Source organism: Paramormyrops kingsleyae, chromosome 23 (genome assembly GCF_048594095.1).
Source record: "Paramormyrops kingsleyae isolate MSU_618 chromosome 23, PKINGS_0.4, whole genome shotgun sequence".
Lineage (NCBI taxonomy): Eukaryota > Metazoa > Chordata > Actinopteri > Osteoglossiformes > Mormyridae > Paramormyrops > Paramormyrops kingsleyae.
The window spans coordinates 11820382-11837761 of NC_132819.1; the positions used below are offsets into that span (position 1 = coordinate 11820382).

Consider the following 17380-nt stretch of genomic DNA (forward strand, 5'->3'; position numbering starts at 1 on the left):
AATAAGTCAGAAGGTTGCCCAAGAATCATTACAGAGTTGGATATGCTTCAGAAAATGACAGATTATCATCTTGATATTTAAGGCATGTCAGGCATTCTCTGCTAAAAGGAGTTCAATCTTTACAACAACAACAAAAGGCAAGAACAAAGATAACTGGGGACTTTTATGAAGCTCCGCATAAACAAATTAATTTGGAAAGAAAACAGCAGCTATTTTCAGGTATAATTACACACCGCAGAACGAAACATATGATAGAGAGGAAAACGAAGACATCTGGATCAACATGTTTTGTGGACAAGAACTTTCCGTCTCACATGTTGTGACCTATAGGTGTCAAGTGGGCGCTGCCTTTCCCATTTCCCGGCGACTGCTGGTATCCTGAGACCGGCAGGTGAAGAAATAAGCCACCGCAGCGTTGACAGTCAGGGCCATTGTGATGGTGTCATATAGGGTGTGTGGTAAATTTTAAAAGTAGCATATCCAAAAAAGAGAAACTTTGATTTCTTTTGTGTTTTAAAGAAGATAAAAATGGAGCAATATGTAGAGATGTATATTAAAACAAGAAAACATTTACATGCGTATGTATATTTACCGGAAACATTAATTTGTTATAAAACATTTGGGAAGCTAAAATCGCCAGTTAAAAGTAATATAACCGGCTTTCCAGAATGCGGCAATGCTTGTTCATGTTTTTTTTTCCCACACTTCCCCTGTCAGTTTCTGCATTAGCAGACGTACACGGTGAAACTACCTGTCTGGTGTTATCGTTCGGTCAGGCTTTACCAACATAAAGCACATTTCCTTCTATCCGAAGCACATATTTAAAATCGAATCAGTCTGTCGTAGTTATAGTATCATGCTTCAGCTCAGCTCGGTCGCATAAAAATAAAAGAGTATGTACACAAATATGAAGGGGTTAACAGCAGCAAGGATAAAAGCACAGCACACCAGTCCAAACTTGCAAGCTAGCTGTTGCTCAAATGCAACGTGTTCCAACTCCTCTTAAAAGGTTCCAGATGGGCTTAACTCACTGCGCATACTTGAGATTGCCATGAAAAAAGTCCTCTTTGACACATTAAAAAGCTCTGCCCCATAACAGCAAACCAAGACATATGTGAACTCGAAATATTTTCTTTTCAGTTAGTGTTGAGGTAACGGTTAGTGAGATCTGTGTGACAACAGCCTTAAAGTGTCTCCCTGGGCTGTAACTCCCTGACTGACACGGAAGGTGGAATCCAGTTTCTTTTTTTGCGTCGGAGGGGAGGATACGGGATGCGAGCCAAGATGACAGAAGTAATGGAGCTCTGAGAGAGAAGCGTAACAATTACTGAACTTCGCGGAAAGAAACGTTTACTTTTAACAGAAAGCGCAGAAGAAACGAATCCAAATGGCTGAAAAGGTAGGGGGAAGCTTTTTGGAACTCTTAAGGAAAACCTGGACCGAGTATAGACTTAAAAGGATACATTTTACGCACTTTTATGATACAGTATCGTACCTCGTCATTTCTCTATTCGCTCACCAGAAGCGTTACTTTTCGAGAGATTGTTAGCTTTATTAAACATCATATTATATTTAAAATATGTAGAAATAGGCATATTTAAACGATTTTAAAAATCTGACGCGGGACAACATCTGTATTTTATTAGCCTATGTCTTGGAGATTATGCTTGCACGTTGTTTCGGCAATTTTAATTCGTGACTATAAGTTCCGCAACGTATAACAAGCGAAGCGCGTATTCGTGGGGCAGTACACTTTATGGATGTCTCAGAAAAGACTGCCTGCTTTAAAGCATGGACACTGTAATTTCTGTGTAACCGTCCGCAGAATTCGCTTTGGGCCATATTTAGTGCAATTAAGTTTTCCAGTGTCTGACCGCCGCAGAGTAAAATGGAAAGCAGGGGGAATCAATCAGCCTCCTCCAGCATTCCTGTGCCAGGGCCAGGTGGTCTCTGGTCAAACGCAGGGAGATCGGTCTATCCTACGCGATGTATGGTAGCACGTACATTGTGTGGACATTCTGCAAATACGCCTATTTAAATATACTATGCATTAGGCTGTAGTGTGTGTGTGTGTGTCTGTGTGTGTACATGTAGAAACACACACAGACACGCACCTATATATATCATTTTTATTTTTTATTTTAAACATTTTAAAATACGTTGAAAGTGGTTGACATTCCAGTCCATGTCCGTGGCAGGATTACTAAGGATTGGATAATTCCGCCCTTCTAGGGAATGGAAAACCGACAGTTAGTCACCTGTACTCTCATATTCAGTCTCTCCTCTGTTATTGCTCAACTGAAGCTTGCGGTCCTTTCAGCACTCCCTGAAGGTAAATAGTAGCTGCTATCACAGCCCTCACTGCTCAACCAGCAGGTATTTCAGGTGCCTCCTTCACTGGTCTATACCTGAGGGAACCGCCATTCAGAATGTGAGCAAGAAACTGCAGGCATGGTCTCTTTTAAAGGACACCCATAGTTCTTGTTAAAGTACTGATAAATTTAATTGCTGGGTGGAAGGACTTTAATTTACATAAAACATTCAAAAATAAATTGACGTTCCTTAACCCAGTTTTTCAATAAATATAATACTGAATAATGGCTGTGTATTCATACCTGGCATTTTTACTAAATGTTGAAATGTTGCCGGCTGGTGGGTTTGTGTACATTGTGCATTGTCAGAAAATGTAGGATGTCCGTATTGGAATAATTTGCAAGCAAAAACCCACTGTGAATGTTGACATTTCGACAGCAAAATCTGACCCTTGCGAAAAATATAAAAAATAGTTGTAAGCATACCGTGTCAGGCGGATAGCTGCACGTAATTTACTCTTAAAGTATGGGAGGCATGCAAAAGTCTGGTATGCATGTCAAGACAGACTTATTGTCTAGAAGTATGTTGGCATTTTGGCTTGAATCAATGTACACATTATAGTACACCTGGCAATGCTCTCAGCAGTTTGTGTCTGAGACCAGAGTGTGGTCTCTTATTCTAAGTAAGTCCGGTTGTACAGCCTGACAACTCTGTCCTCTCTCTTAGGTTTCAGATCTGGAGAAGGCCATCAACACCCTGGTCACAGAGTTCCACAAGGCCGGTGGTGAGAACAGCAAAGGTCTGAATACAGATCAGTTCAAGAACCTCCTCTCCGCCCAGTTGCCCACCCTGGCTAAGGTAAGCTTCCTGCCGTGTACTCAGCCACACCTGCCATTCATCACCAAGGTGTGGCTCTACCTTCAGCTCAACTGCCTTCACAACTAAATGGGCCAGTAAACCAGTGCCCGTTACGTTTATTTTTTCTAAGAGGGTTTTTTTTTTTTTTTTTTGTAACATGGGATCCTTATCACACGGTCCCTGAAAACTGTTCTGAGACTGCGGACTACTTGTGGGAGACATAACTGACACTCGAGATTCACATCCAGGAGTTAGCAAATTAATAACTGCAAATTAATGGTATGGTAACCTACTAATAAGCTGTAAGCTTTGAAAATGGTCACTTCATTTAAGCGAATTCTGAAGAAAAAAAAAACATTAATAATTATCACCAAGGTCATTGCTATAACAGAAGTTGTTAGTCAGGAAGGAAGAATGGTAACACTTTTCTTGAAGGGGCACAAGTAGGTTGGTAACTCAGTCACTATACTCAAGTTTAAATCATTAACAGATATGGTAATTGCATGAAATCTTTGAACTGTTACAACTGATCAATCATGATCACAATGAAATCAGTACCTAACACTTAGTTTCTGGTTAATTAATACATTACTAAGAGTGTACTACATCATTAATGCCCCCTCAAGTGAAGTGTTACTGGGAAAAAACACATGAAAAGCAATCTCGTCAAAGTGAAAACAAATGTTGTATGTCCTGAGCTAAACCCATGCCTGGATCTGCAAGCAATTACAGGCAGATGCAGTCCTTTGGGTTACATGTCAAAAATCTGACAGCACGTCAGGCCATGAGATCTTATGGAGGCAGTTCCAGTGGGCAGTAGCAGCCTCGGAACCAGCGGTGCAGTACTCAGTGATCTGCAGGGCACCAGGTTCACAATGCTTGCCATTCACACAACGGAACAAAAAGGTGACAGCCACTTCCTAGACTGCCCTCCAATGGAAGAAACATGTGTCTTCCTAATAACTTGCGAATGGTTTATTATAACCATCTGTCTACTAAACATCTTTGGAATCTGCTGGGTCAGCAAAGGGCTAGTAAAAGCTGTATGACAATTACCAAAAATTTTAAGGGTGTTTGCAAACAACCACACTGCACGGAATCCAGAGATGCCACTTTTTACTCTTCTTACCAACTCTACTGAAGACACGGTATTATCGGGAATGACCTCTGGCACACCAGCTCAATATCTTAAATAATAAACAAAAATTATTTGAAAATATACAAGTGATGACTGTAAACTCATCGAGTGCTAGAGTAATAATGTAATAAATAGTTTTTGGTGTATTCTGTAGTTCTTTTGTCATTAAGAGTTACTGGAAATCTAGAATCTTCATCCAAGCGATTCATCCGTGCTCTGATCGCCATCTCACATCTCAGACCTTTTTGTTTTTTTAATGGGCACTATACAAGATGACCCAGACGGCCTCTGTTGTATAGAACCCTCTGTATCCGCTGCTGGGGTTCCCCAACCATAGACAGAACTTTGGCAAAATTCTTTTTTTCCTTGTCATCATTTCCTAAACAACACAGTACAACGTATAACAACTATTTACATAGGATTTACATTGTGTTATGTATTATGAGTAGAGATGCACCAATCAGATATTCGGATTGGTATCGCCGCGGATCCAGACCTATTTGACGTATAGGTTATCAGCCATATGTGATCGATCCGCGTCCGATACTTACTTATTTAGTTTTTGGTAGTCTCTAAAAAGACAGTTCGTGTTAAATCTATTTGTACAATCAATCGTAAGGCAGCTCTTTTCCATTTCAGATGTGTTTTTATGGCATTAAAGCCGAACGCTGACGCTTCCACTCAATCTGTTTGCTACTCAGTGGGTGTGAGCGCGGTGACTTCCGCCAGCTGTGACGTGATGCGCATACCCTTCACAGCAGGAGAAGCGTAAAAAGAGCAGATGTGAGGGTGACGGTCTGGTCCTGATTTACGCTTAAAAAAAGAACTTGTAGCATAGCGATATGCAATCTTTGTAAAAACAAATTTTGAAGAGGTGGGAGTAGCGTTTAGTGGAAAAGCCCAGTAAAAAAGCGTACGGAATTGTGCGAGACAACGCGAGTAGTAAGAAAGAAACAGTGGAAAGTTTGTGAGTGGCTAGCTTGAGCTGTGCACTCCTACAGCTTGTGATACAGTGTAAGTGATGCTGTTGCCAGTGGGAGAATAATTGTGTGGCATTTTAAGCATTCGCCACTGGCATGTACTCTTCTGGAAGATATTCAAACTGAACTGCAAATACCTCAAAAACGTTAAAACAAGATGTTATGTATGTTTCTGGTAGCCTAATTAAAGATTTTTTTGGCATGTATTTTTCATCTGTATTTACTAGTTTAAAAATAAATATATAAAGTATAAATATATATATTATATTTATTATATTAAAATAAAAAGAAATCTTGTATTGGAATCGGTATCGGCAGGTGTGTATCGGATTTGGATCGAAACTGAAAAAATGTGGATCAGCCCATCTCTAATTATAAGCAATCTAGAGAATATTTGAAGTATACAAGATGCGCGTAGGTTCTATGCAAATACTATGCACCATTTTATATATGGGGCTTGAGCATCCGTGGATTTTGGTATCAGCAGAGCGTCCTGAAGCCAGTCCCCATAATACTGAGGGACAGGGTATTCTCTATATACTTCCCATTCAAATTTTTAAATATTATTTTTATTTATTCACAGTTAGTTTCACACATCAATATAACATGAAAATAAACAAATATGCATTTAAATATGATTATTGTTAAACACATTTTTCAGTTTATATAGAAAGTTTATGTTAGGTTCCCTTGTGTGACTTTTGTACTATAAAAGACATGGTATTAGATGTTTACATGAAACATTACATTTCTGGAAAGGCCGATTACCCCATAACAGCACGGCATTCTGTTTAACAGAAGTTTTCAGCAGTATTCACAAAAACTGGTCTTCTGTATAATTAATACTTTATTAGCTCTTTCTCAATTATTGCAAATTATTGTCCAGCTGTTCAGAAGTACTGTATGGGCTGAATTATACAATTGCAATAACGGTAAATGGTGTGTCTTCCTTTATTTAAAAAAAATTTAAAGTTTTTTGGTCTTTTTGGCCAGTTGTGTTTGTTGTAATTGATATTTAGCCACACCCCATTTAATATTAATACACTGTTAATGAGGAGGCTGGGCCTGTTGTTCTCTCACAGTCCTCAGGAGGTGAGCAGGGTTTATCTACAATGCTGCAGACCATGGGTGTGAAGGACGGTGAGGAAATCTCCTTCTCCAGCTTCTGGAAGCTGATCCAGACACAGGCGTCCAACCTATTTGACCAGATGAGCCCCAAGACCACCAAGTGCACCTGTGTAGTGTTTTGAGGAATAAGGCCCCCGTGCCCCGAGCCAAAGGCTGAGCATAAGCCAGTATTCTGGAAGCACAGAATGAAAGAAGCCCATCGATCTTCAGCCTGCAGCCTTGCCACTAACCCCAGTGAGCATCTCTGTCAGTTGTATACTGGTGTAACTTGTATTCCCTCCCTTTTTTCCAGCCAGCTTCCTCCATTGTCAGTAACTCATTCATCTCACAGTGACCTCCTCTGTCTTCACCATCCCCATGTTCTTCCAGAGCTTGCTTGAAAATAGTCTCATTCTATATCCACACTCATTATTCTTACCCAATGAAAAGTCTGAATAATTAACTAACCACCCAAACCCAAGTTCAATTGTATCAGACCATTTTGGAGAATTTTGAATTAAATAACTTGAAACCACCAGGCTTGTTGCGATCTACTCCTTGTCCAGTTCAGACATTCTGCTTAAATCACAATAAAGTCCAGTTGCTCCCAGGGCACAATTTTGTGCCATACTGTAGACCTTTGGCATTTTCATGTATTGTCTTTCCTTCCAAAATCTATAGCCAATATTAAAATAAGAACATGAAAAAAATGTGATTGAAATGAATATTGTATTTTTCATATCAGCTCATAAAATGAACTATGTTTAAATAAGTATAATTTCGTGTTTGATTTGTTTGCTCTTCAAAATGTTTTCAATCAAGAAAAAAGAAATCCGGAATATATATATATGTATGTATGTATAAAATCTTTAGCTGTAAAATGGTTGCCTCTTAAACACCTCCTATCTCCTTGCAGGCGAATGTTACCTGCCTCATCTGTCCAAAGACACAACCGAACTGACTGTTTGCAGTAGAGTTTGAATGGTAACTGTTTAAGTTCAATCGTTTTGGAAATAAAGGCAGGATCTAAGAGCTTTTGACAATAAAAAAACGCTACAGTTACATGTTCAATCGTCTACATGCCCAGTGCTGAACACAGACGACCTCCTTTTTAAGAAAAGAAAAACAAAAGTGAAATAGGACAAAAATACATGGACTTCTTAGAATTGAAAATGGTATAAGTTCAAAACAAAAGTACAACACAAAAAGTATACATACATACATGATACTTCTTTGTTACATTCTCGCATTCCTTCAGATTGGCCTGAATAGACTCCTTCCAAAACACTGGTACTTTTCCAATTATAATAAAAGCTTTATAGGCATTTTATTAGGCAATTTATTTGTCATTTTTTTCTCTGCAGTTGCTTAACTGTCTGCAAAATTCATTGAGAATTCTGCATTCGGTTTTATTTCAGCAAGTCTCTGTTTTTATTTAAATAGACATGATAGAACGAGAATCCCAGAGAAAGAGGAAAGCAGAGAATGACACATATTGTACATAAGATCCCTGTGTACTACCAAGCATGACAAAATGTTTTATGTCCAAGATCATCAGTTTGCTTAGACAAACATGGATTGGGTATGAGTGTGGTCTCTGATCATTTCAGGATATTCTGCAACATGTTTATGTCCATTAATTGCTAAACGCTGTGTAATCCTCACTACCCAGGACTTTCAGGGATCCATGCTGCTGACTCCTAGCGTGAAAAGCTGACAGCGGTTTTGACATGCTGCAATCCCTAAAAGCAAAGTGGTGAGTGTGGGGCTGGTAGGCTAAGCCTTTGTGCCGATGGTCAGAAGATGGCCAGCTCAAGCCCCAGCAGGACAGCAGAATGGTCACATGTCCATGGGCCCCTGAGCAAGGCCCTTAACCCCCAGCTCCAGGGGTTCTGCACCCTGACTGACCCTGTGCTGTGACCCCCAAGCTTGGCCTCACCTCTCATGAAGAGCAAGTTGGGGGAGACAAAGAGAAGCATTCCAATGTATCTTGTGCAAATGGAAAATAAAGGGTCTTTTAGTTTTCATTAGTAGTATCAGTTGCTCATATCTTGTATGATGTGCCTCCACTACTTAGCATAGGCTAAATGGTTATTGGATAAAGGATGGATGGTTGAATAGATGGATGGACTGTAAATTTCCCTTCGGTTGTGATTGTGTGCTTTCCTCGTGAAGGACTTATATCCTGCCCAGGGTGGTCCCCTGTCCTATGCTCTTGTTCTTCCTCAGTTTTGCTTCAGACTAACCATGACCCTGCACTGGGTAAGCATCATGGGAGATTTGTGGCCAGATGGATGGAATTTCCCATTGATAACTAATACAATGTGCATTGACTCTTAAACTGGAGTATAACTGCTGGAGAATAATGGCATGGTGGAGGTATGGAAAGAGGAAGATCTCTGGCTACCATGAACCCAAGCCTCACGCAGTCTCTGTGCACATAGAATAGATGATCCAGTGCCCCTAATGACTACAGACCAGCTGGATTCCTTATAATAAAAACATTTTGACACAGTCTCAGACCACTCATGAGAGACTTTCTATATTAGACACAAATGGAAGACGCTCCACAGAGCCTACACACCTGGGCAAGTCAAGAAAAATCATAAGGATTTTCGTCTTTGACTTGTCCTGTGTGTGTAACAACCTTCCCTGCTGTGGGAGAAGCTTGAGGTAGTTAGGGTTGCTACGGTTACCTCACCAACTGGCCAAAGGTTGTCTGCACCAGTCTGCAGCTCTGATATAATGCTGAGCAAACCAAGGGACAGTAATGTCATTAGTCATATTTACTCTTTGCGTCAGAGACTTCAGGAACAACTCTGGTACAACATTTCAGTAGTTCTCTGAAGTTTTGGCAATTTTAGGATCTAGCAGTGAACAACACAAAGTTGTAGCAAGTTACCTTCAGTGTTTAGAATGCAAGTTTATAGCTCAGTTACTCAATTGTACTTTTTTATTATTTAATTCGTTTAGCTCTTAGGCTGGGAGTTATTTTTGCAATGTTTCTTGGCCAAAAAAAAAAAAACTGGAGTCATAGCGTGTGTTAAATTACCTGTGAAAGGTTAGCTGGTAGCATACTGGATAAAATGCAGCTGAAATGGATTGTTTGGAAATTCCTAAAAGCATCTTTATGCCCTTTTGTACTGGAAGTGCAGATTAGTTTTACATAATCAGAAAGGATGTTTATTGTAACAAAAGATTCTGGGGTATTATTTTTCATTAGAAGTTGGCTTTGTTTTCACATCCATGTGGGATGTACAGTATTTTGAGGCTTCTGTTCTTTGTTCTTTGCGCTGATATAATCTGCAAAACAGCGTAGGAAAATTTCACACATGAGTGTGAAACTGATTTCCTGTGTTTTCCGTTTTCCTTTCTGTCTATTCCTGGTATTTCCGCCTACCTGCAAAAACCCCCCAGGCAATAGTACTGTGGAGCAGCCAAACTTTTAAACCCCCTAGCTGGGGGTTGGGTTGCATCCAGTCAGACTGGCATTTGTTTACCTGCAGGAAGAGATGAAAGATTTTAAATGATACAGATTTTCATCATTCCTTAATTTCAGGATTGCCTGTCCCCTCTCTGAATCCCGCTTACAGTTTTTGTCCTTCCACGATGGAATAAATTTCCCCTACCTTTCAGCACTGCAGAACCCAACCATCTCTTCAAGAAAAAATCAAAAGACCCATTAAACGGTGCTGCATTCGTTTATCTTAAACACATTCCTCTGGACCACTGTGGCCTAAACTTGGTTTATGACATTTTAGATAGTCATTGTTCAAAATAGATATTTCTGCCGTTCTATAGTGAACAACTTATTGTTAACGTATTATTGGTAAGGGGCCATTTTTATTGTTAGTGTCAGGTCATTTTCAAGGGGATCAGTATCTGTAGAGATACTGTAGCAATGAGGGACAGAAAATATGTGACAGGAGGGACATATTTTTAGGTTATTGGGTGCAGCATTAGTATCAATATAATTTTTAAAAAGAATAACAAATACAGCGATTCGGCAGGTATTTTTGTGGCATTAACTTATTACTATGTAACTATTAAGGAGAAAATCTATAACAAGGCTAAGCATAAAAAGTACTTCACTCAAAAATGCAGGTAAGTAGTATTAGACTTGGTTCACCTGCTAGTTCTTTTACAACTTCTGTAGTTTGCTGCTTATCAAACAACATTTACAGTGACACATTCTTGATTTTATGTCATGCTCCTTTGGGAACCGACAGAAGTTCAACATTAGCTTTGAACAATGACTTTTAGAGGAACTTTCACAGCAATTTTGCCTGCCTATGAAGTTAAAATCCCTGCCCTTAACACTGAAATGTTACAGAAACAGCCAAAATCTCCAAGCGCAACCTTCCCAAATTGCTCTTTTGGGAGGAAAGACAGCATCTTAATTTTCTATAAACCATTTACAAACCAAGCTGTATTTGTGCTCAGTTTCTCCAAATGGCTCAGCAGTTTAAGGAACTGAAGACTACTCCTTTCCCCTCTCATGGAACACATGTTTTTTTCCTCCACTGAAGCGGACTTTCAATAATCACGTAATGTAAGCAGTACTCATTTGCCAAGAAATGCTAGAAATGTATCTAATGCTGACTAGAATGAATATAAAGAATGTCATTATTATGCTATAGGGAAGCTTGTTCCAAAATGGTGCCTACCAACTTCTAATAAACAATAGTATTTAGTGAAGATGTTAAAAGTGCTGGATATCTCCTTTAATATATTACTTCTTATCTGAATAAGAATTCTACGGGTAACATAAGCGTTCATCTTCTGTAATCCCTTATCCAGTTCATGGTTACAATGAGCATGAAGTCAATTCCAAATGGCACAAGGTGGTGGTCACCCTGGATGGAATATCAGATCATCACGCAGCACACCTGCACACACAAGGGGCAATTTAGAGTAACCAGTGCCCCTAATGGCATGTTTCTGGAGTCATGAGGCTACAGTGCTAACTACTTAGCCACATGACCTGGATTCCACAGAACTAAACCTGTGTCAGAAAATGTAGATTGCATATAGGTGCAGCAAAGCCTGCCATAGCTTGTCATACATTCGTTTGTCAGATATAAAACTGCAGCGAGTGTTTAGATCAGCCATTTTTATTATGCCTGCATGCAGCTGTATGACTCAGCTCTGACTGACCATAGCTAATCTTTCTTTGGAGGAAAATCCAGGCTCTTCTCCAAGATTGTGTGATGATGGATTTCCGGAGGTCGAGGGAGGAAGCTAAGGGGTGGGTGCTGGAAAGGCTTTATCATCTAGTCCACCACTTTGGAGGGGCAACAGATCCAAGGACTGCCTGGTGGAGCCATTGTCCAGAATATGGACAATCGCGAGATGCAGCCCAGTAATATTTGTTAAATGTTTGTTCCTCTAAGCAGCCTGGGACAAATTTGCATGCCGGCCCACCCCCTGACAATAAAGTACTAGAGAATTTATGATCTTTCTTTGGTACTTTTTGGATTTTATACCTGATTGTTCTACTCTAGATTTTTCCGATCCAAGTTTTGTTATATTTGTTTTACATGATGTGTTTTTTTTGTTTTTTTTTTGTACCTGTACTTAATAGTAGTAGTTTATCTATATTAACTCGTTAAAATTTACGGGAATTTGCTTAAGTAGTGGATTGTATTATACATTCTCTTGACCAGTAGAGGTCGCTATTTTGTTAAAATTACCTCGGTGCTGGAAGAGATCAGCCACTTTAATGAGTCTGACACGTGTTTGAAATGCAATTTGTGTTGGAGAAATTTGTTCTACCCCCTACAAGATCTCCTTTTTTGTGATGTTAATAAAGAAGTTGATTTTGATTTTATCTGTGCAATATTCGACTTAATTTCACTATCTCACTATTAAGTTTACAAGAGGTGTTTTAAAACTGTCGGGGATTGTAATTTATTGGTAGTAATAAAAATGCGACAGACGACGGCAGTGCAAAGTCCATCATGGGGAAGACCTGTAATACGGCACCATTTCATTTTTACAGAACTATCCTAGTTGGTGTGTCCTGTGCTTTTAAAAGGCGGGCGCTCGCTTAGTGTGACAGCGTCTTCCCACTGAATGGACAAATGCTAAGCGTGATTGCGATTTCTACAGTACGACGACGCGATTGGTTAAAATGGAAAGGACGCTGTCCAATTGTATTGAACAACGAAACCCTTTCTGAGTTACTGACAGCAGGGATGCCAAGTTGAATTGTTGGCGGGGTTTTTTTTTGCAGCCTCGAGCAAAAAGAAGCACCATGGAGGAAAAGCGGGGCACTACCGAAGATCGGGCAAGTGCTGGAGACCCCTCAGATCAGTCTGCGGAGCGTAGCAGCGCCAGTGAAAACAATGCCGCCGATCCGCGAAGGAATCGACTGAAGCTTTTCAACAAAGTTATGGAAAAGAGCTTGCAAAGACTGATAGCTGATGCCAGGTAGCTAGCCTTAGCCACCTAGGGGATCGCCCCTTTCTTAGAGACGCTGACCCTCAAACACTAATGGTGTAAACGTTTCATATTATTTGTCCGGTGTAATCCACTAATCGAAACATCTTTTTTAATTGAATTATCAGTGCAGTTTCAACTCATCTACTAGACATGTTACGTCGATAAACGAGGCGCGGAGGATGAAAACAAAACAGCTGTTCTGATGTCAAGTGTATTGCGATTTAGAAATAAGACTAATTGCATGTAGGGTTGCCAGCTCTCATTCATTTGTCGTGACACTTACGGTTTCGGACTCTCACGTAAGAAATCTTAGGGAAATCTATATTATTCCATTATAAACCCGAAGTTAAAAAGCGTAGGGATAGTTTGCAATCCCTGCAGACTATTTACAAGGTAATAAATTTCTTACATACTATTAAATGTGTGTGCAGACTTGTCTCGAATTGAAAATCTAATGTAGCCAGATGACCAAAGTTGACAAACCTGTGTTTGATGTAGCCAGGAGCACATCTCAATAGTTAAATATCACCTAGTTTTGCTTTCGCACTTTAGTTAAGTATAACTATGTTTAATATATTTCGCAGTGATCTAACGGCATGCAGAACTCTTGCCTAAAATCAGGCCCAGTGTGGCTCCTGTTATGAAGGACAAAAACCCAGCAGAACCTTTGTCGACCTTATTATTTATTTAGATAGTTGTAATACTAGGTTTCCTGCTCTGACTAAGATAAGTGGTTAGAGGATGGATGGATAGATAGTCAGTTCATCAGTACTCGAGCTGTTTAAATCTATGAGAAAGGTATGAACTCCAAAGTCCATAATTCCTGATTTGTGTGTACTGCACAGGGTACCTCTGTAGTTTGTGTGTGTGTTTGTGTGTGCGCGCGCACGCGCAATTGTTCTGAGAGGGGCGTTGCCTCCTCTGCCTTGTAACAATGGATCTCTGAAGTATACCCCCCCCCCCCCCCCCTTAACTTTGTACTAGATAAGTAATTGATTGATGGATGGATGGATGGATATCAGAAGAAAAAAGTAATGAGGAAGACACATTGGTGACATTAAAAGGATATTTTAGGCATGTTTTCAGAAAATATTAAAATGTTCTCCAACTTGTTTTTCACTTGGAATGTGCAATTAAATTATTTTCCTTGTCAGTTAAACTGCTCTTTAGGCCACTGAGAGACTGACCGCTTTTAGACAGTCCATTGTTCCTGAGTGTCACCTTTCCCTGTGCTGGTCTTCATGCCTTGTTTGACTCTTGGGGACACTGGCTTTGCAAACTGAATTTGCTCTTTGTAGTTTTCACAGATTTGCCAAGACCTTCCACCCATTTTACAAGCAGAACCCCCAGCTGACAGAGAGCATACACAAGCAGTTCATCTCACAGCTGCAGACCGCCATCCAGGTTGGGAAGTGCATGCCGGGGCCAGTTTCATTTGTCACTCTCTCTCTCTCTGTTTTGTCATCGATAGCCTCCTTCCCCCAGACTTTCTGGGAAGGTGTGGGAATCAGAAATGTTAACAGGACCATGTTACACTAGAATCTGTCAGGGACTTTCAGTTTGCTGCATTATGGAATGGGATGCATTGATCCCCATCAAAAAGCATTTCCTTATGTGAAGAAAGTAAAACTGTGAAATGAGTGACCCTGACCGGACATTCGGGTAGCGACATCTGAAATGGTGCCGCTTATTTACTGGAATGAAGCACATCAGGTTGTTTTGGGAATTAAACTACCTTTCCACTCCATCTTGCACAGACAGGTGAGAGTAAGCTTGGGGGTCACGGCACAGGGTCAGCCAGCAGCATGCAGTGCCTGTAGGGCTTGGGGTGAGGGGCTTTTCTCAGTGGCCAGTGGACATGCGACTTTTGCTGAGGCTCCAAGCGATGAGCTTCTGATCACAGGCAGAGGCTTAAGCCTGCTGAACCACACATTGTCACGCAAGCTGTGGTCACCTGACTCTCCTTCCTGTGACATCATGGCCATACCCCCCCCCCCCCCCCCCCACACACACACACACACACACACACACTCTTCTATTTAGAAATCACCTGAGAGACTGTATATGTGCATTTGTTTTTATCCGTTTAATTCAGGTATCATTGCTTTCTCTTATGTAGCAATTTTTTTTAACTTTGTACATATTTGTGTCCGTTCTAAGGGCATTGAATACTGATATCCTGAATGCTGATATCTGGTTAGAGAATCATAGGAATTTATTAGAAAATGTGGTGAAAAAAGCACAGAAGCCAAGTGTGGAGGAATTTTGATTTGCAAACTAAAAATTGTTTTATGCAAACTTTGTCAAACAACTTGCATACAGACATTTGACTACTTCACTGCTGAATCATATAAAACAGAACAATCTGGATGAAGCTTGACAGCTTAAGCACTGTCAGTTGTTCGGATGTCAGATGGTCTCTATGCACATCTCTGGTGTGTTATATCATACATATATCTTGGGGAAAAATACCAGCTGTCCTGAGAATAGACCATAGGCACTGCCTAAAGGTGTAATTATAGTCCATTTTAGTTGTAAATTAGCTGTTCATCTTCATATTCCAGTTTTGTCGAAGCGAGTGTATTAATATGTATCCTTAATGTTTATTTCAAAGGGCTCTAGTTAAATCCAGCCGTTTGTCTGCACTTTACTGTTAGTCATGTTAGTGCTTCACTGCTCATGTGCAGGATGACATCGCTCAGATCATGGAGGAAGGGAACCTTCACTGTAAGCTGGAGGAGCTGGACCTTCTGGAGGCAGCAGCCAAGGAGAGCACAGACCCGGCTTGGTGGGGACTTTGTCATCTTCTCTGATAATACGTTCAGATTAGGCTCTGGCCCCGTAGTACTGCTGACCGCCGTTTAAGTTGTAGCCTGACTCTGAAATCACGCCTGTATATCTATATAGCGTAAACTCTTGTGCAAGAAAATGGGCCAAACCCAATATTGCAGAATATTAAGCTTTTTTAACAACTAATCATTGGTCAGATAATTAGCAAGAACTAAAAAAATAAAATCATTCCTAAGACCTGTGCCACCATTTGCCACCATTTGCTTGTCCGGCTCGCGGCTAACAGTGAACCGTTAAGGGAAAAGGCTGCAAACAGAGAAATTCATTTACATGATCTTATCGTATGCTTTCAGAATTTTCCGAAGTATCTTCTGGCTATTTGCTATTGAGACCCTGAAAAGCTTAATATCTTGCAGTTTTGCATTTGGTCTATCTTTGCCAGGAGTGTATATAAGCTCAGTAATTTTACTTTATGTCCACGTGCGTCTAACAGTAATATATAGCTAATTGACATGCCGCTAAGTTATTGCTGTCGTTGGTGGACATGCGCCTGCCTGTGTTGGCTCCATCCGGCGTGTGATCGCCAGGCGGCCCAGTGGGGCACCAGAGAGGGACCTGTGCAGCTTCGTGGTTCCTTATTACCAGCAGCAGCGACAGTACCTGCGCAGGGAGCTGAAGAAGCTGCGGAAGGAGAACGCCGCCTTGGCGCAGAGAGTGCTGGCTGGTCGGGATCGCATCTCCCAGTCGGAGCAGCGCATTGCCGCTGACGTGGCCGAGTGGAGGGTGGGTCCCGTGTCATGCTCCTGCACATCAGCATGCATGTAGGGGGGGGGGGGGGTGCATGCAGTTAACTCTCCACTTGGGCCTTTCTGTGTTTTAAGGGGGGGGGGGGGGGGGGGGGGGCATTGCACTGCTTCTCAGAATGTCTGCGCTCATTGGCTATGCTGTGATTGGCTGAGCAGACTACAGTGTCACCCTCACACTAGTATCAGTAGGTAAGCATTCATTCTTCTCCCCTCTCTCTCTTAAGGCATCGTCCAGCATACTGGAGGCGATTGGTTCCCTGTCTCCCTCTCAGAACTTCGATCACTTGTGATCACTTGTGATTTTGCTGCCTTGGATCATGTCAGCAATACTATGGATTAATCTACGGCATAGATTTAAACATGCCAAAAATATTCATCCGCTGTATTTATTGCTTACATAGTTTTACTGCCTGCCAGGGATCTAGCCTTGTATAATGTAGGTTTGTGAAGTTTTACAAACTCAAATGCTTGTTTTGCTTTTAAACAAACCGCTCATATTGTACAAAATGTGATGTACGTATTGTGTGTGTTTATGTATGTGTAAGTCCACAGTGTAGTGTTCTCGTTCCGAATCCTCCTCCAATAAAAGCCTAACACTTTGACATTCTGGAATATGGGCTTTAAGATGAGTCAGTGCATTTGAGATGATCTTTTTGGGGGTGGGGGTTAGTGTTCACTTTTGTGGTATAAGTTTGTTGTAATGGAATTTAATTTGACATGCATGTTTTTTTCCAGTCCAGCATGGGCTGCACTGGGTATGTAGTGCAAAGTGGGGATTTAGAGACCCAGTGTCTCTTATATACTGCATGTAAACTGTTGTACAGAAATATCTGTGTTTTCAGCTGCAGGGGGCATGAATGCCACCTGAGTAACTTGCTTTTTTCTGGTTTATTGTTTTTTGTGGTAAGTTTACAGAAGTATGGCTCATTATTCTCAGTTTTTTT

The 17380-nt window shown here is 40.8% G+C and overlaps 2 protein-coding genes across 2 annotated transcripts; both read left to right on the top strand.

Annotated features, from left to right (window-relative positions):
* The first annotated feature begins 1239 nt into the window (after positions 1–1239).
* On the top strand, positions 1240–6932 carry s100v2 (S100 calcium binding protein V2). The gene is made up of 3 exons (XM_023790497.2): positions 1240–1399; positions 3040–3171; positions 6372–6932. Exons 1-3 carry the CDS (start codon positions 1388–1390, stop codon positions 6537–6539), a joined length of 312 nt encoding a protein of 103 aa, XP_023646265.1. The 5' UTR covers positions 1240–1387; the 3' UTR covers positions 6540–6932.
* A 5636-nt stretch (positions 6933–12568) lies between these two features.
* On the top strand, positions 12569–17048 carry pmf1 (polyamine modulated factor 1). The gene is made up of 5 exons (XM_023790493.2): positions 12569–12828; positions 14139–14244; positions 15528–15628; positions 16218–16413; positions 16661–17048. The coding sequence occupies exons 1-5, from the start codon at positions 12653–12655 to the stop codon at positions 16724–16726; spliced, it is 645 nt and encodes a 214-aa protein (XP_023646261.1). The 5' UTR covers positions 12569–12652; the 3' UTR covers positions 16727–17048.
* The last annotated feature ends 332 nt before the right edge of the window (positions 17049–17380 follow it).

What these genes read in the sequence shown, in the direction of transcription:
- s100v2 (XM_023790497.2), top strand. An exon ending in AGTTGCCCACCCTGGCTAAG is followed by an intron (nt 3,172 to 6,371) that starts GTAAGCTTCCTG and finishes GTTCTCTCACAG; the next exon opens with TCCTCAGGAGGTGAGCAGGG.
- pmf1 (XM_023790493.2), top strand. Translation starts at nt 12,653, where the DNA reads ATGGAGGAAAAGCGGGGCACTACCGAAGATCGGGCAAGTGCTGGAGAC. An exon ending in GAGAGCACAGACCCGGCTTG is followed by an intron (nt 15,629 to 16,217) that starts GTGGGGACTTTG and finishes TGTGATCGCCAG; the next exon opens with GCGGCCCAGTGGGGCACCAG. An exon ending in CTGACGTGGCCGAGTGGAGG is followed by an intron (nt 16,414 to 16,660) that starts GTGGGTCCCGTG and finishes CTCTCTCTTAAG; the next exon opens with GCATCGTCCAGCATACTGGA.